The 25,217-nt window shown below is 34.9% G+C and overlaps 1 protein-coding gene across 6 annotated transcripts in view; it reads right to left on the bottom strand.

Moving 5' to 3' along the window:
- Positions 1 to 457: 457 nt before the first annotated feature.
- LOC102802260 (uncharacterized) overlaps positions 458 to 25,217 on the bottom strand; it is a 60,908-nt gene continuing 36,148 nt past the window's right edge. For 3 of the 6 annotated variants that reach the window (XM_085507234.1, XM_085507238.1, XM_085507235.1), the window contains 22 exons: positions 22,785 to 22,961; positions 22,298 to 22,333; positions 20,594 to 20,761; positions 19,513 to 20,075; positions 18,245 to 18,268; positions 17,233 to 17,344; positions 16,826 to 17,014; positions 15,901 to 16,113; positions 15,431 to 15,581; positions 14,715 to 14,976; positions 14,199 to 14,454; positions 13,423 to 13,434; positions 12,555 to 12,758; positions 11,720 to 11,899; positions 7,894 to 7,988; positions 7,577 to 7,651; positions 6,871 to 7,014; positions 4,655 to 4,750; positions 4,489 to 4,551; positions 4,010 to 4,118; positions 2,720 to 2,868; positions 458 to 2,540 (listed from right to left, as the gene is read on the bottom strand). In XM_085507234.1, the coding sequence (XP_085363360.1) occupies positions 2,345 to 2,540; positions 2,720 to 2,868; positions 4,010 to 4,118; positions 4,489 to 4,551; positions 4,655 to 4,750; positions 6,871 to 7,014; positions 7,577 to 7,651; positions 7,894 to 7,988; positions 11,720 to 11,899; positions 12,555 to 12,758; positions 13,423 to 13,434; positions 14,199 to 14,454; positions 14,715 to 14,976; positions 15,431 to 15,581; positions 15,901 to 16,113; positions 16,826 to 17,014; positions 17,233 to 17,344; positions 18,245 to 18,268; positions 19,513 to 20,075; positions 20,594 to 20,761; positions 22,298 to 22,333; positions 22,785 to 22,961 (3,474 nt within the window). In that variant the 3' untranslated portion in view covers positions 458 to 2,344. The remainder of the gene's footprint in view (positions 2,541 to 2,719; positions 2,869 to 4,009; positions 4,119 to 4,488; positions 4,552 to 4,654; positions 4,751 to 6,870; positions 7,015 to 7,576; positions 7,652 to 7,893; positions 7,989 to 11,719; positions 11,900 to 12,554; positions 12,759 to 13,422; positions 13,435 to 14,198; positions 14,455 to 14,714; positions 14,977 to 15,430; positions 15,582 to 15,900; positions 16,114 to 16,825; positions 17,015 to 17,232; positions 17,345 to 18,244; positions 18,269 to 19,512; positions 20,076 to 20,593; positions 20,762 to 22,297; positions 22,334 to 22,784; positions 22,962 to 25,217) is intronic. The other 3 variants (XM_085507236.1, XM_085507237.1, XM_085507239.1) reach the window with 3 other exon arrangements.

The raw sequence follows: 25,217 nt of genomic DNA, 5'->3' as shown, positions 1-25,217 counted from the left end.
CACAAAAAATTATACAGTAATAGTTCTGATTGGATGGACAAGGTGAATTATGCCCAAACATCCTCTAGTAGTCGGGTGAGGAAATATAATCAAGTAGACATCCATCTTTTTTTAAACTGGGAATCATACGAGCTACTAAAACACAAATCCAACTCATCCCAATTGGTAGTATAAATCCTAGTGACCTGAATATTTGTTTACGATAAAAATGTAAAGTGACAAAAAGAGACAATGATTATACATTTGACCTTTTGTTTTGAATTATTACAAAAATCTGGGTTTAAAAAGTTGTATTTGGCACCAACACTGTACTGTCATGCAACATAATGGATCTCTATGATAGTACATAATAAACAAATGAATATTGTCAGGTGCTTTTGGACTGCTCCAAATCAATGTCTTCTTGTATGCATCTTTATCACTGACATCTTTTTGCAAAAATAACAAGACAACGTAATGTAATAAAAACAGATACATTTATTAGTTCTCCTCAGTATAAATTATCTCAGCTTTTACTTCTTTTGACACATTGCTTACTGATGCCATTTTCACCATTTATTTCAGCGATCTACAGTGGCTTTCAATCAGAAGGCGATGCGTTAATCCAATTTGCATAGGAAATATCATAATAAATACAATTATTTACATGCAATATTACACAAGTTAGTTATTTTATTGTTGCACCCACCGTTCATTTACACACTCCATGTTACAGTAAAAGTATAATAAGTAAATAAGTGTGTAATTCAGAAGTTCATCTTGATTGGTCAGTTATTTATAGCATGCACACAATAATTCATGATGATTGGTCAGTTGTTTATAGCATTCAGACAATCCATTATGATTAGTCAGTTATTTATAGCATGGTACAATCACTGTAAACGTAAACTGAAAAATTAAGTCAGAAATATCAGGATTATTTTTGAAGGATTCACCATGACCAAACACCAAAAATTATCACTAAATTTATCATGGTTTACATCAATTTGCAATGCATTATGGGAGTTACTAAATAGACCATGTACATACATCAGCCAGGAAGATTGAAATGATAAAACTGTGCAAGATGAGAACTATAAGTTGTTACATCAGAAAGACGTGTCACATGACAACATGGGTACAATAAATAGTATAAAAATATATTAGTACAATGCAGTGGCATTGTTAGAAAATACATAGAAATTTGATTTGACTTTTAAAATTTTAAACTAACCTAAGGTTTAAATCACAAATACATATTCGCAATTAATTGATGGAAGATCTCGTCTGAATCATGCAATTAAATATTACAATAAGTTCTGTTTATATTTGTTATGTATATACATGTGATAGGAAACACTATGCTTATCACATTACTGCATTGACACACATGAAGAAGTAAGTCTCCTAATTTATGGTATATTCTGTCTTGAATGCACCAAGTGAACACAACAATGCTCTAAGATGAAACATAATTTTGGCTTTACTGGCTTTGGTTTTCACTATTTTGATGTCAGAGTTCAATAATCATAAATACCATAAGTCACTGAATATAGGGAAATATAGTAATATATGTTAATATTTTTAACTAAGATAGGTGTGCTTAAATACATTTCAATAATTAATACAATTGTATTACTGGTACACAGCTGCAGGAATCCTTATATCAAAGTTTAATGAAAGCACTTTTTCCACAAATCAGATGTAAAAATTTGATATTTTATGAAAACTTAATTTAAATACATTCTGGATAACTTACTGAGAATTGCTTTTATTCTAGTATAAAAAATATTATGGGGGCACAGCCACTTAAAGTTATGAAAGTTATTTTTGATATGAATAATACATCTTGCTTACATGCACTTAAATAGAAGACATTCCATAACTATAGTTTTTATGTAAATGTGAAATATAATATATGTAAATTATATAAATCACAGAGTATAACACAACAGTTGTAATTCTCTCTAAACTCATATTTGTACATGAATGGAAGCCCTTTATGTATGTACTAAAGCCTGGCGTAAAAAAATACAAAATATCCCATAATACTTCAATCAACATCTCCAAAGTTGAAAACTGAGGCACAATTCTCAACTGCACATTGATTGGTTAACATTCAAACTCTCCTCTCGGATTGGTTAACATTCACACTCTCCACTCAGATTGGTTAAACCAACTATAAGTGAGATCAAATTATATTTTTCACATGCACGGAGTAAACATCACGCATATGTTACAAGACAGATGTTGTTCAAGGAACACTTTGCTTTCTAAAGATGTTACCATTGGTTAATATTTTAATATTTAATATTAGAATAATAGGAGCACAGTATTTTAGTATTTCTACTGTGTTTTTAGACGTTCACTCCGTGAATTGTGTTTTGAATGGTGACTCTGACTGTAAATGTTGTATAAATTCTCTGGAATTCATTCTCATAATAGGATTGTCTAACACTGATACCCCCATACTGGTGAACGCCATGGTTTGGGCACGGGTATGTGACTGGGCAATTAAATTGTTTATTTCATCCATCCTAGTCAATACTCGTTGCTGATTCCTGTAATTAAAAAAGAAAATATCCTATTAAGATTTATAATAAGTGTTGCTATGACAATAAGCAATAGATGTGGATTCCACAATAGAAGGGGTGATGGGGGTCATTTAAAACCCTGTTTACAGCAGTTCAGACCCAATCCCACGATGGACTGCATGCTAATGACCTCATAATGTGCATACCTTTCAGATGCCAGGGTATCTCTAGACTTCCTAATGTTCTGTAGATGTTGTCGTAAACCATTCATCTCATCATGTAATGCCTGTATTTGTAGTTTTTCCACAGCTCGGAACGCTTTCTCCATTGACAAATCATTCTCTAGCTGAGCTAGCTGCAATGTACAAGTGTACAAAACATTGTCAATGAAAACTCTCTGTCCAGTTTTCAGTGACTGTCAGCATTAGTGCCAAATAATTATAGACATGATACAAAATGGAGCCAGTTTATTTGCGTGATTCCCTCCTTTATACTAAGTTACAGTTGCTTGCAGTTGCAATTATGAACTTTCATAGTGTTGATAAGGATAGTGCATTTCATTGAACAAACATCATTACTCCACGTATCATTGCTGGAAATATGAAAACATTTGGACTTTTGGTTTCAAACTAGTTGTCGAAAATAAATTTTTTTACCAAAAATGACAAACATATCCGCTAAAAATCCAAATTTGCATATTTTGACACAAATTTAACAAATCTGACAGGAGACCACCCCACGTACCTTTGCTGGAAATATGAAAGCATTTGGACTTGCAGTTTTGGACTAGTTGTCGAAAATAAAATTTTTTACCGAAAATGACAAATCTGACAGAGGACCACCCCCAAGTACCTTTGGTACAAATATGAGTGTAATTGGTCAAGTACTTTTAAAGAAGAAGTCGTTTAAAGGAAAACATTACCCAGGACACGGGACGGATGCCGTCGGAGAGAGGATTTGTTTCTAGCCCTTTGATGTTCAAAACAATAAAGCAGATAGGCCTGTCGGCTGAGATAGCTCTGCTGTTAGCAATGCACATGTCAATTAAAGAATTAAAGATATCATTAGAAAAATTCGAAAATATCACTTTTCACCAAAAATGACAAAAATATTTATCAAAATTGAAGATATCATTACAAAATGAACAAATCTAAGTGAGGTTTACCTGAGGTAGCAATATGTATAACATCAAAATATTCGAACTCAGTTTTTAACAAGAATATAAAAATATCACTTTTTACCAAAAACATTCATCAAAAATTTGAGAGAGATCTATATGTAGTACCTATATATACGATATCAAAGCAATCAGACTTGCAGTTTTTAACAAGAAGTGGAAAATATCACTTTTTACCAAAAATGACAAAAATATTCAACCAAATTAGAGAATTGAAGTTATCATCACGGAATAAACGAATCTAAGAGAGGTCTACCCAAGGTACATATACACCAAGTACATGTATCAATATCTTCATCTCATTAAACCTTGATATTACCTTTTTATTTTCATCTGCTCCACTTTGATTTTTCAGTACATCTTTTTGTTGATCCAGTTGTTTTTGAATTTGTCTGCTCAGATCCAAAAGCATCTGTTCAACTTCAAATCTGTAAACAAATAGTAATGACTTCAATGATTAATATTAGTTTATAAGTGAAACAGAAGCTCTCCACTAGTTATACTGTCATTACATGGTTCACAATTACCATATCATTCAATTTTATCCAATTTTTTCTTTGTATGATTGACTACTTTTTTGAAAATGAGCGTGTCTACTTGAACCATGTTGAGTGGCCCTGAAACCTGAATGCTCCAGACAACCTTCTTATATACAATGAATTAGTAGTATATGACGTCAAACTATGCACATTTGATCTGTCAAGTATCACATGACATTGTGGAGCTATGGATGTGATAAAACAAACACTATGAATTATGGGATAATCAAAGCAGTGAGGAATTTGGAATGATTCTCACCTTGACAAGCCAGATGGAGGTTGTTGATGATAGTGATTATAGATCCTAGAATGGGATGCAGGTCTGTAATACACCACAAACATTCACAAAAGTTACTCAAAGGAAAAAACAAATAATTGGAAACTCCTGACAAAATCCATAAGCAATTCAGTTTGTTCAGACTAACCTGTTTTGTAATTCTTTGTGTAAATCAAATTCAAGTTCAATACTGCTTCTTCTGCTGTTTGGTAACCCATCTTGTAAATCCATGTCATCAAAACTTCTGACAGAATGAAAAAAATATTGGGAGATGTTGATGTAACCACGACTTCTGTCGAGTTGCGCCAATGGGTGTTAGACCCATGGGGTTAATTTTTTGTCCTCAAATGAGGATATTAGTGTAGGTAGGCCACACATGATTGGGTTAAAATCACCTAGAGTAGTTCATTTTGTATTGTGAACGAGACCCTCATTTTTATTATTTAGTCAGCATTGAGTTGTATTAACCAGCACGTTTTTGTTTTGAAGATCTTTCTGGTGTCAAGGATAATTTGCATAAATTACGTCGGTGACCTAGTTTTTGAGTTATATTTATATTTTGAGTTATTTAAATATTTGTCTTGTATATTCCTAGGAGTAAGCAGTATTTTTTTTGTTCATTACCATGCTATTTTGATAGGGAATTTTCTTGTGTTATAAAATTTATGAGTGTGTTCTAATTTGACGCAGTATGGGCTGAACGGCGTGACTTTTGTTGACAAGTTGGTCTTGGAAAGTTGCTATGTGAGTGACGTCATGATTTCAACACGCGTAGGGCATGACCAGTTTTTTTTTTTAGAGGGTTTTGCTGCGCACCGCTAATGACTTTGTATTGTGTCAGCGCGTTGTTTTTTTTTGCTCCATAGGTTGTATTATTTTATAGTATTATTATAATTTTAGATGATATAAATTTCGTAGTTAGGGTTTAAATATTTAGAGTTGCAGGGATTTTAGATTGGTCTCCCGGCCTTCTTGCAATTGGTACGAGCCTACCTAAGAGCGAGACGGAGGCAGGCGGTTGTTATGGCGGATGTTGTGAGCTGACGTGCGACAAGAAGTCTCCGGAACATTTTGAATATTTCTACATTTTTGACGGACTATGTGCTCGGAAACTCAATAATCAAGCTGCAGAGAAACTCAGCGTGGATGTGACAGAAATTCCGGATCTTTTGAAGTTTTTCAAGCATCGTTTATTGTGCACGAAGAAATCAAGTTTGTGGACCGACAGAACCGCCGTTGAAGATACGTGAGTCCCGTATACTGTGTCCATAAAAACTTCAGTTGGACCCATTTAGATAGTGCATGCCATATGTTTTATAATCTAAGGTTCCTTAGTAATTTCCCCGTATGAGTTGTTTTTATGGAAGCGTATAATTTTAATTTTTGCTACGACATTTTATGTATTTTATCGTCCTTTGAATTTACTGCCCTATAGAGTACACTATCAGTGAAGAGTTTCGGGAGTACCGGATTCAATGAATAACTTGTTGCATTTATAGTGATTTTCTCTTGATTGTTCAATGAATCTGGCTACTTAGCATTTACAAATTGTTGTTATACGGGTTTGTGCGTTTAAGCGTTAGGGAGCATAAACCGTATTACTATTGCGTTTGTTACCTATTCCTGTTTTGAGAACTAAACATAGATTGTTCTGTGGTATATCTTACGTAGACCCCTTTAACTATTCTTATGTTTGGCCTATTTGTTAAAGGGAGAGTACTAAATTTTTATACTTACTGACATTGTGGTAAGTTGTAAATTTTGAGTGGATTCCTGTTACTGATAGGAGAAATTGAATTGGGCATTTAGTATTTTCTATTTTGAATTTACTAAGTAGTCTGTTGTATACCTTTTGCTGCTTTAGGCTAACTTATATTGATGTTGTATATAGTTAGCCAGTGTGCAATTTTTTGTTGTTATTTATTAAATCATTTTTTGTGAGAAACTACTCCATGTGTGTTTGGTCATACACCTTCCTTGCACTGGTAAATATAGTGAAGCTGTCCATGCCATAACCCGAACCTGTGAGATAAATTTGTCTGCTTCGAGTGCCTCTACTGTGACGTTAGGGAGACCTGTTGTCACTGGTTACAAAAGTCATTGGAAGGTCACTGAGAGAGGGCTTACATTGAGTTAGTTCCAGCAATATTCCATAATATTGATATTGACTAATTCCAACTGGCTACTTGAGTTATATCTAATGATGAGGAGCAATTTGTTCCAATACAAACAAATAATTTATTTCCTTCACATCTATTTGTGACCAGTTATCATGCAATAACTGACTTTAAATGCTTTTATTATTGACAACATATACATACAACAATATGAAATATGTAAAAATCTCAGATAATTAGATTTCACCTGTGTTGCTGTAGTCTCTCTTTTGACGTCAACCTTTCTTGGGATTGACTGAGTCGTGTCTGTAATTCCTCTTTTTCAAGTGATACTTCTCCCAATTCTCGCTTTACTTTCAATACATCATGTGATTTCTTTGTTACTTGCTCCCTGAAACAGGTAACATGAAAGCAATTAATAGTTGGTTAATGTACAATATCAGAAATAGTATACACAGACATATATATGTGAGCTCATATAGAAGCAGACTGATTGTGCAAACAAGCAGTGAACATTCACATCTAATTCTCTCTGTTAACATTCAGTTTCTACAGCAAATTCAAATTTATGAGTTAATATGTTAATTATGTCAGAACCAGAAGGGAACAGCAGTAGATAAAGTGGGGTACAACTGCACAAACTCTGTGAGGGTGGGGTACAACTGCACAAACTCTGAGGGTGGGGTACAACTCCACAAACTCTGTGAGGGTGGGGTACAACTCCACAAACTCTGTGAGGGTGGGGTACAACTGCACAAACTCTGTGAGGGTGGGGTACAACTCCACAAACATTGTAATTTGTGACACTAATGTCATCAGTTACTATTTTAAATGAAAAATTAACTACTGTTGCAGATATCCTCAAATAAAAAATCAATGGTTACAAACTGATTTTCTATTTGAATAAATATAAATTAGACATACATCAGCACTAATGGGATCTGAAATCTTACCTCATTTTGTCTAACTCTGCAGTAAGCTGTTTTACTTGATCCGCTAATTGTCTACGCTCACTCTCAAAAGTATCACTGTTAAGAAACAATTACAGAATAACAAGGATTTAATATAATAGAAACAATGTATCTGATATTACCAAGTTCACTGTCAACTGCTTCCACCGCAATCCTCTTCAGGATATTCTTGTTTCCATGAAAAACACAATTTTGTGTTCATAACATTGAACTGAAATAATACAACATTTGTCCTAATGTATTGGTGGGTAAGCTTTAGATGTAAGACCATCTCAATACCAATAAAATAAATCTTTTACCTTTTGTGTGCAAGTTCAGATGATAGAAATTTATTCTTCTCCGACCAATGCTCCTGTTGACTGTCAAGTTGCCTCTTTAGTGATGACACTTCAAGCTGAAAATAGAAGATGTTTTAATTTTAATATTTACCCCTACATTGCTTACCATGCAGCATTTTGTAGTCGTAGTGTGTTAATGTGTCCCAACTACATGGAAGGATACATTCACAAATGAAGTCACACATCCTGGCATTCAGGGTCACACATCCTGGCACTCAGGGTCACACATCCAGGCACTCAGGGTTACACATCCTGGCACTCAGGGTCACACATCCTGGCACTCAGGGTCACACATCCTGGCACTCAGGGTCACACATCCTGGCACTCAGGGTCACACATCCTGGCACTCAGGGTCACACATCCTGGCACTCAGGGTTGTACATCCTGGCACTCAGGGTTACACATCCTGGCACTCAGGGTTATACACATCATGGCATTCAGGGTTATACACATCATGACATTCAGGGTCACACATCCTGGCACTCAGGGTTATACACATCATGGCATTCAGGGTTATACACATCATGGCATTCAGGGTTATACACATCATGGCATTCAGGGTTATACACATCATGGCATTCAGGGTTATACACATCATGGCATTCAGGGTTATACACATCCTGGCATTCAGGGTTATACACATCATGGCATTCAGGGTTATACACATCATGGCATTCAGGGTTATACACATCCTGGCATTCAGGGTTATACACATCCTGGCATTCAGGGTTATACACATCATGGCATTCAGGGTTATACACATCATGGCATTCAGGGTTATACACATCATGGCATTCAGGGTTATACACATCATGGCATTCAGGGTTATACACATCCTGGCATTCAGGGTTATACACATCATGGCATTCAGGGTTATACACATCCAGGCACTCAGGGTTACACATCCTGGCACTCAGGGTCACACATCCTGGCACTCAGGGTCACACATCCTGGCACTTAGGGTCACACATCCTGGCACTCAGGGTCACAGATCCTGGCACTCAGGGTTGTACATCCTGGCACTCAAGGTTACACATCTTGGCACTCAGGGTTATACACATCATGGCATTCAGGGTTATACACATCATGACATTCAGGGTCACACATCATGGCACTCAGGGTTATACACATCATGGCACTCAGGGTTATACACATCATGGCATTCAGGGTTATACACATCATGGCATTCAGGGTTATACACATCATGGCATTCAGGGTTACACACATCATGACACTCAAGGTTACACATCTTGGCACTCGGGGTTACACATCATGGCATTCAGGGTTATACACATCATGGCATTCAGGGTTATACACATCATGGCATTCAGGGTTATACACATCCTGGCATTCAGGGTTATACACATCATGGCATTCAGGGTTATACACATCATGGCATTCAGGGTTATACACATCCTGGCATTCAGGGTTATACACATCCTGGCATTCAGGGTTATACACATCATGGCATTCAGGGTTATACACATCATGGCATTCAGGGTTATACACATCATGGCATTCAGGGTTATACACATCATGGCATTCAGGGTTATACACATCATGGCATTCAGGGTTATACACATCATGGCATTCAGGGTCACACATCCTGGCACTCAGGGTTATACACATCATGGCATTCAGGGTTATACACATCATGGCATTCAGGGTTATACATCCTGGCACTCAGGGTTATACACATCATGGCATTCAGGGTTATACACATCATGGCATTCAGGGTTACACACATCATGACACTCAAGGTTACACATCTTGGCACTCAGGGTTATACACATGGCATTCAGGGTTATACACATCATGGCATTCAGGGTTATACACATCATGGCATTCAGGGTTATACACATCATGGCATTCAGGGTTATACACATCATGGCATTCAGGGTTATACACATCATGGCATTCAGGGTTATACACATCCTGGCATTCAGGGTTATACACATCCTGGCATTCAGGGTTATACACATCATGGCATTCAGGGTTATACACATCATGGCATTCAGGGTTATACACATCATGGCATTCAGGGTTATACACATCCTGGCATTCAGGGTTATACACATCATGGTATTCAGGGTCACACATCCTGGCACTCAGGGTTATACACATCATGGCATTCAGGGTTATACACATCATGGCATTCAGGGTCACACATCCTGGCACTCAGGGTTATACACATCATGGCATTCAGGGTTATACACATCATGGCATTCAGGGTTATACATCCTGGCACTCAGGGTTATACACATCATGGCATTCAGGGTTATACACATCATGGCATTCAGGGTTACACACATCATGACACTCAAGGTTACACATCTTGGCACTCAGGGTTATACACATCATGGCATTCAGGGTTATACACATCATGGCATTCAGGGTTATACACATCATGGCATTCAGGGTTATACACATCCTGGCATTCAGGGCTATACACATCCTGGCATTCAGGGTTATACACATCATGGCATTCAGGGTTATACACATCATGGCATTCAGGGTTATACACATCATGGCATTCAGGGTTATACACATCATGGCATTCAGGGTTATACACATCATGGCATTCAGGGTTATACACATGGCATTCAGGGTCACACATCATGGCATTCAGGGTCACACATCCTGGCACTCAGGGTTATACACATCTTGGCACTCAGGGTTATACACATCATGGCATTCAGGGTTATAAACATCATGGCATTCAGGGTTATACATCCTGGCACTCAGGGTTATACACATCATGGCATTCAGGGTTATACACATCATGGCATTCAGGGTTACACACATCATGGCACTCAAGGTTACACATCTTGGCACTCAGGGTTACACATCATGGCATTCAGGGTTATACACATCATGGCATTCAGGGTTATACACATAATGGCATTCAGGGTTATACACATCATGGCATTCAGGGTTATACATCCTGGCACTCAGGGTTATACACATCATGGCATTCAGGGTTATACACATCCTGGCACTCAGGGTTATACACATCATGGCATTCAGGGTTATACACATCATGGCATTCAGGGTTATACACATCATGGCATTCAGGGTTATACACATCATGGTATTCAGGGTCACACATCCTGGCACTCAGGGTTATACACATCATGGCATTCAGGGTTATACACATCATGGCATTCAGGGTTATACACATCATGGCATTCAGGGTTATACACATCATGGCATTCAGGGTTATACACATCATGGCATTCAGGGTTATACACATCCTGGCATTCAGGGTTATACACATCATGGCATTCAGGGTTATACACATCATGGCATTCAGGGTTATACACATCCTGGCACTCAGGGTCACACATCCTGGCACTCAGGGTTATACACATCATGGCATTCAGGGTTATACACATCCAGGCACTCAGGGTTACACATCCTGGCATTCAGGGTTATACACATCCTGGCACTCAGGGTCACACATCCTGGCACTCAGGGTTATACACATCATGGCATTCAGGGTTATACACATCCAGGCACTCAGGGTTACACATCCTGGCACTCAGGGTTATACACATCCTGGCATTCAGGGTTATACACATCATGGCATTCAGGGTTATACACATCATGGCATTCAGGGTTATACACATCATGGCATTCAGGGTTATACACATCATGGCACTCGGGCCACACATCCTGGCACTCGGGGTCACACATCCTGGCACTCAGGGTTATACAGATCATGGCATTCAGGGTCACACCTCAAGTAATTATCACATGGCATATTGTGTTTCTAATGGATATTTACCTGATACTGGTTCAACTGGTCTTGTAAAGCCTGTGTTTTGTATTCATGGGAATGTGTTTTAGATTCCAATTCATTTCGATGTTCTTTCAATTTCCGAAGTCTGTCTTTCTCAAAGCTAATAGTTGCCTCAGCTTTTGAGAGTTTCAACTGCATGACATTGATGTCTTCTCTGAGTGCAGCCTAATAATGTAACATTGGATACATGATATGACTATAACCACTGGCTAAGTGCTGGTTACTAAAACATTTGTATATAAGTTAAAACATTACACAAAATCCATTCTGGATTAAATGCCGAATTCCAGCACAGTCAGCGGTACCTTAGAGTACCGGTACAGTACTTTTAGGCAATTTTTAAACTGAATCAGGCAATATATTAATGATGGACATGAACAAAACCAAAATGGCCAACAGTCAACCATTTTTGTTAAAATCATTATGCATGATCATGAAACAAGATTTGAATGAAATGACCCTGTTCATGCATCTCTGAGGAATATGGCCCGAACACATTTAAGAATTTGGTAATTTTGAGGACGAAAATGGCCGCCAGTCAGCCAAATTGATGCTCATATGCAAGTCATAGTCTGTGTGTTGAATTTGAATGCGGTCAAAGCATGTCTGAAAAATGACTCCAAATGCACAGATGGACAGAACCTAAAGTTAATAGTCCCAAACAGGGACTAAAATTAATGACAAATTCCAAGCACTGACTAAGTCTGTAACAACCTGGGTATCTGATTTTGGTAACAACTGAAAGTGCAGAGAAGAAGACTAAATTAAGTTTGACCAAGTAGATATTCACAGGATATGAAAATAACAATTTTAGATCTACCTTTTTCTTTCTTTCCTGCTCCAACATCTCTGAAAATGAATTCAATTTTTGTTCTGCTAATTTTCTATTTGCTCGTTCTTCTGCCAACTGTGCTTTGAGTGTACTGATGGTGTTTTCCATCATTTTCAGATCTACTCCAATCTGTGACTTCGATTCAAGAGCTGCATGGTAATTCTGTTCTGCGGTCTGCAGTAACACTTCAGCCTGAAGATCAAATAAGATCAAAAAAGTTGGACATGTTTTAAGATAAAATGTTACAATATGTCAAATCAATAAAATGTTCAATATATTTTCATTTTAATAGTAACTAGTGCACATGTATATATAGCTAAACCTTTTCACCACCATTGCAACATGTATTATACATCACAAAGTAGTTCCCCTAAATGTTGGGTTGAATAGATCATTTTTCGTTTCGTTTTTTCAAGAAATTCAAAAGTTCAAAATCAAATCATTTGATTTGAGCCAAAAAACATTTGATACGCTCATTTCAATATTTTGTATAACTTGGTCCAAATAATGAAATGTGAACAAATTGACCAATAAGTTCCAGTAATTTATTTGTATAATGTAACAACTGTGGTACAATTTACAGTTTTGACTGTGGCAGAGAATGCAGAATGTGACTACTTCATTAATAAACAATTGATACATGTACAATGTGTGGTGTAAAACACAAAGCTACAGTACTACTACTACCACATTACTAAGAGCATCCACCCCTGTATTATGACCCTTCCTACCCTTAACTGTACAATGGTATATTCTATAATGAATGGAAGACAATGGGTTGACTTAATGGTTTCTCTGCTGAGAAGGGGTTGCGGGGTGTTGTTGCAGGTTTACAGAACAACATTCATGTTTTTACCTTGTCATCAATCTTCAAGGGGAAGGAATGAAAATGTTCAAGAATAAGAAAAGAATGAAATGAAAAAAAAAAGGATAAATGGAGTTATAGGAGTGTACACAATGTAAATGGAATTTATCAGAATCACTTTGGAGTTAACTTCATTGGGTACACTAAACCATTTATGCTAATTTTTAAGCAACATTTATAAGCATTTATAATACAGCAAATTTGACTAACACAAGATAACACAAAAAATATTTATTTTACAAAATTATATTATTAATTGTTCATTTATTGGTGATTGTGTACATTCAACATGTGCAAATGATCTTATTTATTAACCCTTGTAACACCAAAGCTAAATTTACCATGACCTATATAGCCAATGAAAACTTAAGCCAATTAGAAAATACATAATAAATGTACAAAATGTGAGTCAAAATCAATGGCCTTAAAAGGGTCAATACAAATTTAAACATGTTCCACAATGAAATTAAAAAACTATATTGAAAAAATGTAGGAAAGTCTGGACAATTTGGGAATTAATATCAATTATAGTCAATAGGTGATGGGACTGCCATTTAACACGGGATGAAATAAAACCAGGAATGGAGGTGATAATCTTATTGGCATTTAAAACTAGTATATATGGTTACCATAGCAACAAAAACATGAACCAAAGCAGTGGAGTATACAGACATGAGCAATGCATCTAATATAAGTTTAGTAGCTATCAATTTAAAAGCAGTCAAATACATATACATGTATATATTGTTTTATCTCATAGTTCTCACCTTCTTGATATTGTGGGTGAGATCTTCCTGTTCACGTTCTTTGTTTCTCATTAGACTACTTGTAGCATCACGTTGTTGTTTTAATTGTTGTTTCAACGCTACATTGATATTCGTTGATCTGTCTAAGGCTTCTTCCAAATCATTCACCATGTCCTGTTTGCTTCTTTTTTCCGCCTTCAATTTATTCACTATTAGTTTCGTTCCATTCAATTCTTCTTGTAAAATCCTGGCCTGAGATTCCAACTCCTGGCGTTTTCTGTTGTGTAACATAATTACAGATTTATTCATACAAAATACATCTGAGTTTTGTGTAGATTTTTGCAGATTGTGTGAAACCACAATAACACATTGTGATTGCCATGACAGAAATGACAAGTGGGTCTATTGTCATAAAAATAAATCATATTTAATAATTCAGCACACATTAAATGCAATTTAGAAAAGATAAAATAAATATGGGGCTGCTTGTTTAAAAAAAAAATCAATGAACTGAACATTGATGACATACTAGCATACCTTTGTTCAGCCTCTAAGTCGAGCATTGCCTGCCTAGAAGTTGAATAGTGTGCATCTCTTTGGTCCATTTGCCTTCTCATCAATTCACATTCATCTCTTAAGTGTTGCAGCTCCTTCTTTGCCATGTCTCTTTCTTGTTCAATTTGATGTTTTTCTCTTTCATACTGTCTATTTAAGGTTTCCATAGTTGTGCCACTATTGTCATGAATCTTTGTGATGTAGTGGTCCTTGTCCGATAATTTCCTGATTGTTTCCTGGAAATCTGTATTCAATGAGTATCAATGCTGTTTACTTTGTTTTTATTTCAATTTATATTACTAGTATGTGTTTTATTCCATGCAATACACATAAACAATGACTTCCAGAGTCTTTCTTAACTTTTAAATTTATTCACTCCAAATTAATACACCTGCAGTGGGATTTAACATCACATTTCATATTCTGGAAACATATCAGGACTATATTCATTGATCCATTCACATCAACAGCTTAGTGTAATATCAGCCAGAGACGACAATCACAAGCACCTACAGACCTTAACCAAGGTTCCTCCAAAATGAATTTATTCAATTATTAACAGCTCTGATGATGATAATAGACACCCCACATACATCACCTTATATCTTTGCCATTTTGCATTTATAAAGAACACAATAGAAACAGGCACACTGCCATGAGTAAACATTACATTTAGTTGATAAAGTGTAAATTAGTACCCTTATAGAGTTGATCTTTTTCTTCTTGTAGTTGAGCTGCATAGTCTTTACTTGCTTCCAACGTAGCAGTGGTTGTATCTAACTCTATTTTGACATCACGTATTTGGTCATTAAGTTTCCTTTTCTCTGTCAGTTCCTTCTGCCATTCTTCCTGCAGATAAAAAAACAAAAGTTCATTAATAACAATCCACAAGAGGGCAGAATACACTAGTATTTTCCAATTGACATATTATTTTATAATATTTCTTTATTAATGGACAGCGTAGTGTTTCATCCAATCTGATTAAAATATTTGGTGGGAAATTTTTTTATTGATTTTTTGAAATTATTTTCAGATATTTTTTCACCATTTTGGCATGACATTTCAATTTTGTCTGATACAAAAAAAACAACAACAATAACAAAAGCAGATTGAAGTTACACTAAAACTGCTGAGAAATTAGAGAAACCTGGTGTACAGCGTAACTTACCCGTAGTTTTTCACATTGTTTTCTCTCTTCAGCCAACATTGTATTCAAAACACTATGTTCCTTTCTCAAGTTTTCCAAATCAACTTTTGCTGATGCTAAATCATATGACACAGATGACACTTTGTCACTAGATTCTGATGCTTCTGACAAGTTGAACTTGGTGTGAGACAATTCTGAAGTCAGAGTGTCTTTTAGTCTTTCTGAAGCATTTAACTATAAGAAATGAGACAAACTTATTAGCTGTAGACTTCATTTACAACCCACACCTGATAGTGATGCTGTATGTAATGGATGTCCCATGCATCCATTTTAGATCCATCAAACAGTTGTAAACTAAAAACAATCAATTTTGTCCATATATGAACTGACATTTTTAAATGTGACATGTTCTGCACAAACTCAATGACGTCAATTTTGATCTAACAATTGCAAGAGTTTATGAACATTTATTGTTTAGAGCAATGCCTTGTTCATCGAAATAAAATGAGATTTGTTAGTATTGTATTTAAACCATAGAAGAGTTTACGATTGGTTACGGTAACAACAGTAACAAGTCATAAACCATTAAAATTGATCGTCATTATTACCCAGTAACTAACGTAAAACATGATTATTTTGTATTAGCTACATGTAACTATAGTCCCACTTTTAATTATAACCTGTACATTTATTGGGTGTCTGAAATGGACGCCAAATCATAAAATAACATACCAGTAACATACATATGTATACCACAATGACATCAAAGCATATCTGAGATATGTCTATACAAAAACATAAATTGTGCTTTCTGGCGATTTTTAAGGTCTAAAAAGCTGCCAAATGGTCAAATTTGATTTAATTGAAAAATTAATTTGACAAGCATATACTGTCATTACATGTATATACACCAACTTTGAATGAAATTCATCAATTAGTTTTCTACCTTAGCCTTGAGTCCACTGATCTCTGCTTGCTGAATTTTACTATCAGCACTGTGTTGTATTTGATATTTCTCGTATTCATCTTTGACGGTGGCTAGTTCACTTTCCAATATTGTCTTTTCAGATTGTAGTTTGTATTTTTCATTACACAAATACTCATTAACTTCTCTATCTGCTGCTGATTCTTTCATCTGAAAATATAGACATCATAAATATTAAAGCATAGCTCTGCTTTAATTAGTCTGATTGAAATCTCACACTGCCCTCTACTGGTGAATCCATGACATGAAATACATTTGTATTTACTTTGCACAAGCAGCAACGTAAGAGTAAATATATTTCAGGAATATAGCAGAAAATCAGTCAGTTGTCATAGCAACAACATTACATCATAGCTTTATAACGTTACCTTAACAGTCAGATCTCTTGTAAGTTTCTCAATTTCTTCTCTATTTGCTCGGTTTTCAGCAAGTAATAAGGTCAATTTTTGTGCGTGAGAAGAACTCTCCATGGTATGCTCACTGTACAAATAAAGAAATATTTATGATTATTTGAATACAGGAATAAAACAGATTACAATTACTTAGTATTGATTATGTTTTAAATGTCACTGAGTTTAGTAAAAGCTTTAAGAATTTAAGTGAATAGGTCCATAATTTTGAAAGTTTTTTGGAATTTTAAATTTAATCATTAGCAGTACAACAAATTCCAACTTGCCAGATATGGTTATGTACGCTGAACTGAATTACAGTCATTGTCCCTGCCTAAAGAACTCCAGTCAACTTGTTGTTTTCAGCAATTCAGAATTTTATTTGAAAGAAAACTGATAGAATTCCACAGTGTGTAAGAATACTATGTGAACCATTGGTTTATTCATACCTTATGAAAATCTAAAACTACACATTGCAGCTATGCCAATATATTTTATAAAAACAAAGTAAAATACTAAATCTACCACAATATTTGATAAGCATGATTGGCAGAATAAAACGCTGTGGTTATTATAGTCAAGAAATAGCTGTGTTTGAATGACAGAGGGTTATCTTGTAATAAACTCAAATTCATGTCATATACTACACACCCTAGAGTGTTTAGATGATACTTAGAATAGTGACAATACATACATGCATTAACAAATGAAATAATTGTATGTACTAGATTACAATGATAAAAACTAAACACAATGATTCATTCACATATTTACACACAGCCCTTGGGGAAAATGGTTGATGTATTACTTTGAAGAACACCTTCAGTAATTCATTTGCCAGTACAATAAATCAGTGATTCATATGTATTGAATGTAGTATTACAGAACAATAATATTTTCACATAATCTTACATAGAGATACACTTCTAATAGAGTAAATTATTAGAGAATTATAGAGGTGTATGGTAAAGTCAATAAAAACAATAAATACCTGCTTGTTTCACACAGATCAATACTGGGTATAGAAATACAAACCAATAGGATAAATATATAGGCAGACATGCAATGGAAGAAATACAAGGTCAAAGGTTAAAATGAATGCCCACAATAATACACACAACTATATGCCTTCCATTAGGTTTATCATACTATAATGCCCTTCTAGCAGGTTTATCATACTATAATGCCCTTCTAGCAGGTTTATCACACTATAATGCCCTTCTAGCAGGTTTATCATACTATAATGCACTTCCATCAAGTGTATCACACTATAATGCTCTTCCATCATGTTTATCACACTATAATGCCCTTCCCTCAGGTTTATCACACTGTAATGCACTTCCATCAGGTTTATCATGCTGTAATGCCCTTCTTGCAGGTGTATCATACTATAATGCCCTTCCATCAAGTTTATCATACTATAATGCCCTTCCATCTGGTTTATCACACTATAATGCCCTTCCATCTGGTTTATCACACTATAATGCACTTCCATCAGGTTTATCACACTATAATGGCCTTACATCAGGTTTATCACACTGTAATACCCTTCCATCAGATTTATCACACTATAATGCCCTTCCATCTGATTTATCACACTATAATGCACTTCCATCAAGTTTATCACACTATAATGCTCTTCCATATCAAGTTTATCACACTATAATGCCCTTCCCTCAGGTTTATCACACTGTAATGCACTTCCATCAGGTTTATCATGCTATAATGGCCTTCTTGCAGGTGTATCATATTATAATACCCTTCCATCAAGTTTATCACACTATAATGCCCTTCCATCTGGTTTATCACACTATAATGCACTTCCATCAGGTTTATCATACTATAATCCCCTTTCATCAGGTTTCTCATACTATAATGCCCTTCCATCAGGTTTATCACACTTTAATCATGTTGTCAAACTCATATTTCACAAATAATTGTGGCTTTCTAATTTATTCTGCTTTCTATTTACAGTTGATCAATAAATTCTGCTTCTGGCATAAGGGGGAATAAACAATAACAATTCTGTGGTGTGAGGTATTCAGGTGGTACAACATGACATTAATGACATTTCATCTATCATAGGTTGAGACATTAATCATCTTGCATCACATCAACTAACATTCGCTAGATGTCAAAAAGATTAAAATTAGTTCATATAAAAAATGATCTTCTTTTTATCATAAAAAATGTGAATACCAGTAGTACAAAATTTTTTAGTTTAGGGTAGTTTTTGTGATATATATATAATATACTTACGCAACAATTGTCTGCAATGAATCTATCTGCTTTTGTCGTCCCTCAGCAACTAGTGTTGTCCCGACAAGTTCTTGTTCTAATGTCTCTAATTCTAGTTGTTTATCTTCAGCCCACTTGGTTGCTTTGTCTAATTCAGCTTTTAAAGATTCAACTTCCTTACTTTTATCTTTAGCTACTACATTAATATTATTTAACTGTTCCTGCAATGACTCCAACTGGTCATGTTTATTCTCCGCCATAATCTTTGATTCTTCCATTTCATGGACTATTTGTTCTAGTTGTCTATTTCTGTTTTCAGCGAGTCCACTTGCACCTACTAGCTCCTGCTGCAGCGAGTCAATTTCATGTTCTCTCCCCTTTGCTAGTTTCTGTGAACTCCTTAAATTTTGTTGTAAGCTTCTTATTTCTTTCTGTCTATCTTCTGCTAATTTTCTTAAAGTGTCTAACTCCTTTTGAAGAGATTCTGCCTGTTTTTGTCGCACTTCTGCTAGCGATTTAACTACTTTTAACTCCTGTTCCAGAGATTCTTTGCCACTGGCTAGACGCCTCACTTCATCTGCATCCTGAAAGATACATTCAGATTTTATTTTAGCAAAGCAATTTACACTAGAAACTGCACACACAATAAATGAATGTTGTGATAAAATAATTGCTTCTACTACACACATGCACATTAACAGTAGGTATGATGACAGAACACAATGATATCATACCGATGCCGACTCCAATCCAATTCAATATTATATTGTATACTAGCGGATACTTTATCTACTGAGAAGAACTGCACATCTAATACAGACATTCACCTAACACATTGTATTGAACACAATTTTGGACAAATCCAGCAAAAATCAACCAAAAATATAATTTGTCATTAGAAACATTAACAGTTTTTTTTTTATATCATCAAAATAGGAAGGCATCCTGTCAGATAGGTGATAAATTATTAAACTTTTTTATTTGCATTTCAGCAAAACTGACCAATGAAATACATAGAATTGGTATGACATACCTTTGAAGCCATTGACTGTGCACTGCTTTCAAGTCGTTTGATGAAATACATAGAATTGGTATGACATACCTTTGAAGCCATTGACTGTGCACTGCTTTCAAGTCGTTTGACACATTTCTTGGCATTCTCCAATTCTCTGGCGGTTGTTTCAAACTTCTTTTGCATTATTCTTTTCTCTGTATTCAGGTGATTGTGTTTTTCTTTCCATACTTTAATTTCAGACCTCAAGGTAGCAAGCTATTTGTGATCAAACAAAACAACTTTTCATAACCACCGATAAAAAGTTTCCAATCAATTCTCATATCATGCACTTGACTCAAAAAATAACTACTTGAAAGACAGGTGCATGCATGTCCCAGATTGTCACAATGTATTTATTCATTTTCAATAAGGAGTGATTTAGTGCAGGTCTAACATAACCAATATATACAAGCAGCTTGTGTATTACATAATGATACAACATGTAACTATATATGCATATATTGGTAATACATATGATCAAATAATAACTTTGAATTAGGGGAGGTTCTATTTAACTCCTCTGCCAAGACGTTTGTATCTAAATTGAAAATGAACTGGGAAATTTTGTGTATAAATAAAGTAAATGTATATGTTTATAATAGTATTTTTAACTTGAACAAGGTTTAGACATATTTCAATGTATACACTCCATGCTCTGTACACCAATCTATACCAAGCACCAATAACTTGAACGAGGTTTAGACATATTTCAACGTATACACTCCATGCTCTGTACACCAATCTATACCAAGCACCAATAACTTGTAGGATATATAGTAGAACGACCCAGCATTCATTGGTGAATTATGATATATACACATCATACAGTGCATATATTATTAAATATTAGTTATTATGTATTATTATACATCCGTGACTGTAACGCATAAGTTACAGCGTCCCATAATTTTGCGGTATTGCACTAGGTATTTTCATGCTACCATATTAGGAAACACAAATTCCAAATATGGAACGATTACATGTGTAAGCGTCCTCTAATGAAACAAAAACAAACATGGTTGCCCCCAGGGTTTGACTGAACCTTCACTAAATTTGTTCTAAACATTTTGGATTTCGACATTTTCATGATATATTCCTGGGAGGAAAAAATGTATAATAATAAGGTTATTATGAGGATACTGCAAAGTATGCACTCAGACAGTACACGGTCGCATCAACCTCCACTGCGCATTGGTCAATACTTCCACTGTACTGTCTTCGTGCATACTTTGCACTTTCCTTGTAATAACCTCATATTTATACTATTATGGCACTACCGGTACAATAAGTTAGTCTTTAGAATAATTTATATATAAAACCGTCTCTTTTTCAACAACAAAAACCATTAGCAAGTTAACTGAAAATTGTAATAAGTATAGGGGTTTGTTAATTCGTTTAACCATTTTACAGATACATGTACTACATGATATAAAATGGATGTCAAGGAAATCCACTCAGCTGAAACCTGGGTACCCACCGTGAAATTGAGGTTTAAATTCAACCCCTCAGCAAGTTCTGTTGATGTCAAGTTCAGAGGTAATTTTGTTTCTACTCAATTGTGCATTGTTTCTTTCAAGGCTCAGTTACCAAACTTTCAGCGGAGTGCTCCCCTCCTCAATTTAACATAACAGTTATTTTCCAGATTCCTCCAATAATTAGTAAAAGTATAAATTGGTATATAAAGAGTTTATTCAGTTATATGTGCCCCTCCCCACACACCCTTATAATGCATTATCACTACTCAAACATTACCTTGTCCTCAGAGTTGGAATAACTAGCAGTAGATGCCTTGCGTAGAGAATGAATAAAAGAACACAGCAAAAAAGAATGATTGTCTGAGATGAATACAAAATGTACATAAAACTGAATTTTGAGAATGATATAATGCAAATAGAGATGTAAGAAAAAGTGAAGACATTTTTACATAGATCACGTCTGAGTTACTGCTACAAAATAACACAGCTCTCTAATGAATGTGAGATGATTCAGATAATGATTACAGAGATACACACAACACAATATATTAACACATGGTGTAGACAGGATGAGCAGTCAGGTCTCAATTATCTAAGATTAGCATAGACAACCTGGATAATCAGTGGAAGACTGTAATGATACTTGAAAGACAAATAACACATTTCTTCATTTTTTTTTTTTTTGGCAATCCTGAAACCTTGGTGTATCATATTTGTCAATGCATGCAATGGTAGAACAGAACATTGCCACATTGTACACATACCTGGGAATCGGGGGTTTTAGCTCTACTTTCTCCTATTTTACTTCTATCTATTGGTAGGTTTGCATCTTCCATTTGTGATGTCAATGATAGTACCTCTCCTTCTAAGGAATCTTTATCTTCTAATACTTTATTGTATTCTTCTTTTAATTGACTCATTTCAATCTGTAATGACTCCACCTATAAATAACAGAAGTATGATTTACTCATCTCAATCTGTAATGACTCTACCTATAAATTACAGTAGTATGATTGACTCATCTCAATCTGTAATGACTCCACCTATAAATAACAGTAATATGATTGACTCATCTCAATCTGTAATGACTCTACATATAAATAACAGTAGTATGATTGACTCATCTCAATCTGTAATGACTCTACATATAAATAACAGTAGTATGATTGACTCATCTCAATCTGTAATGACTCCACCTATAAATTACAGTAGTATGATTGACTCATCTCAATCTGTAATGACTCCACCTATAAATAACAGTAATATGATTGACTCATCTCAATCTGTAATGACTCTACATATAAATAACAGTAGTATGATTGACTCATCTCAATCTGTAATGACTCCACCTATAAATAACAGAAGTATGATTGACTCATCTCAATCTGTAATGACTCCACCTATAAATAACAGTAATATGATTGACTCATCTCAATCTGTAATGACTCTACCTATAAATAACAGTAATATGATTGACTCATCTCAATCTGTAATGACTCCACCTATAAATAACAGAAGTATGATTGACTCATCTCAATCTGTAATGACTCCACCTATAAATAACAGTAATATGATTGACTCATCTCAATCTGTAATGACTCTACCTATAAATAACAGTAATATGATTGACTCATCTCAATCTGTAATGACTCTACATATAAATAACAGTAGTATGATTGACTCATCTCAATCTGTAATAACTCCACCTATAAATAACAGTAATATGATTGACTCATCTCAATCTGTAATGACTCTACCTATAAATAACAGTAATATGATTGACTCATCTCAATCTGTAATGACTCTACCTATAAATAACAGTAGTATAATTGACTCATCTCAATCTGTAATGACTCTACCTATAAATAACAGTAGTATGATTGACTCATCTCAATCTGTAATGACTCCACCTATAAATAACAGTAGTATGATTGACTCATCTCAATCTGTAATGACTCCACCTATAAATAACAGTAGTATGATTGACTCATCTCAATCTGTAATGACTCCACCTATAAATAACAGTAGTATGATTGACTCATCTCAATCTGTAATGACTCTACATATAAATAACAGTAGTATGATTGACTCATCTCAATCTGTAATGACTCCACCTATAAATAACAGTAGTATGATTGACTCATCTCAATCTGTAATGACTCTACATATAAATAACAGAATTATGATTGACTCATCTCAATCTGTAATGACTCTACCTATAAATAACAGTAGTATGATTGACTCATCTCAATCTGTAATGACTCCACCTATAAATAACAGAAGTATGATTGACTCATCTCAATCTGTAATGACTCCACCTATAAATGACAGTAGTATGATTGACTCATCTCAATCTGTAATGACTCTACCTATAAATAACAGTAGTATGATTGACTCATCTCAATCTGTAATGACTCCACCTATAAATAACAGTAGTATGATTGACTCATCTCAATCTGTAATGACTCTACCTATAAATAACAGTAATATGATTGACTCATCTCAATCTGTAATGACTCTACATATAAATAACAGAAGTATGATTGACTCATCTCAATCTGTAATGACTCCACCTATAAATAACAGTAGTATGATTGACTCATCTCAATCTGTAATGACTCTACATATAAATAACAGAAGTATGATTGACTCATCTCAATCTGTAATGACTCCACCTATAAATAACAGTAGTATGATTGACTCATCTCAATCTGTAATGACTCCACCTATAAATAACAGAAGTATGATTGACTCATCTCAATCTGTAATGACTCCACCTATAAATAACAGTAGTATAATTGACTCATCTCAATCTGTAATGACTCTACCTATAAATAACAGTAGTATGATTGACTCATCTCAATCTGTAATAACTCCACCTATAAATAACAGTAGTATGATTGACTCATCTCAATCTGTAATGACTCCACCTATAAATAACAGTAGTATGATTGACTCATCTCAATCTGTAATGACTCTACCTATAAATAACAGTAGTATGATTGACTCATCTCAATCTGTAATGACTCCACCTATAAATAACAGTAGTATGATTGACTCATCTCAATCTGTAATGACTCTACCTATAAATAACAGTAGTATGATTGACTCATCTCAATCTGTAATGACTACATATAAATAACAGTAATATGATTGACTCATCTCAATCTGTAATGACTCCACCTATAAATAACAGA

Source organism: Saccoglossus kowalevskii, chromosome 13, assembly GCF_978046115.1.
Source record: "Saccoglossus kowalevskii chromosome 13, keSacKowa6.1, whole genome shotgun sequence".
In the NCBI taxonomy this organism is placed as follows: Eukaryota; Metazoa; Hemichordata; class Enteropneusta; family Harrimaniidae; genus Saccoglossus; species Saccoglossus kowalevskii.
Note: the sequence above shows the minus strand (reverse complement) of the source record. Positions and strands in the feature narration are given on the sequence as shown.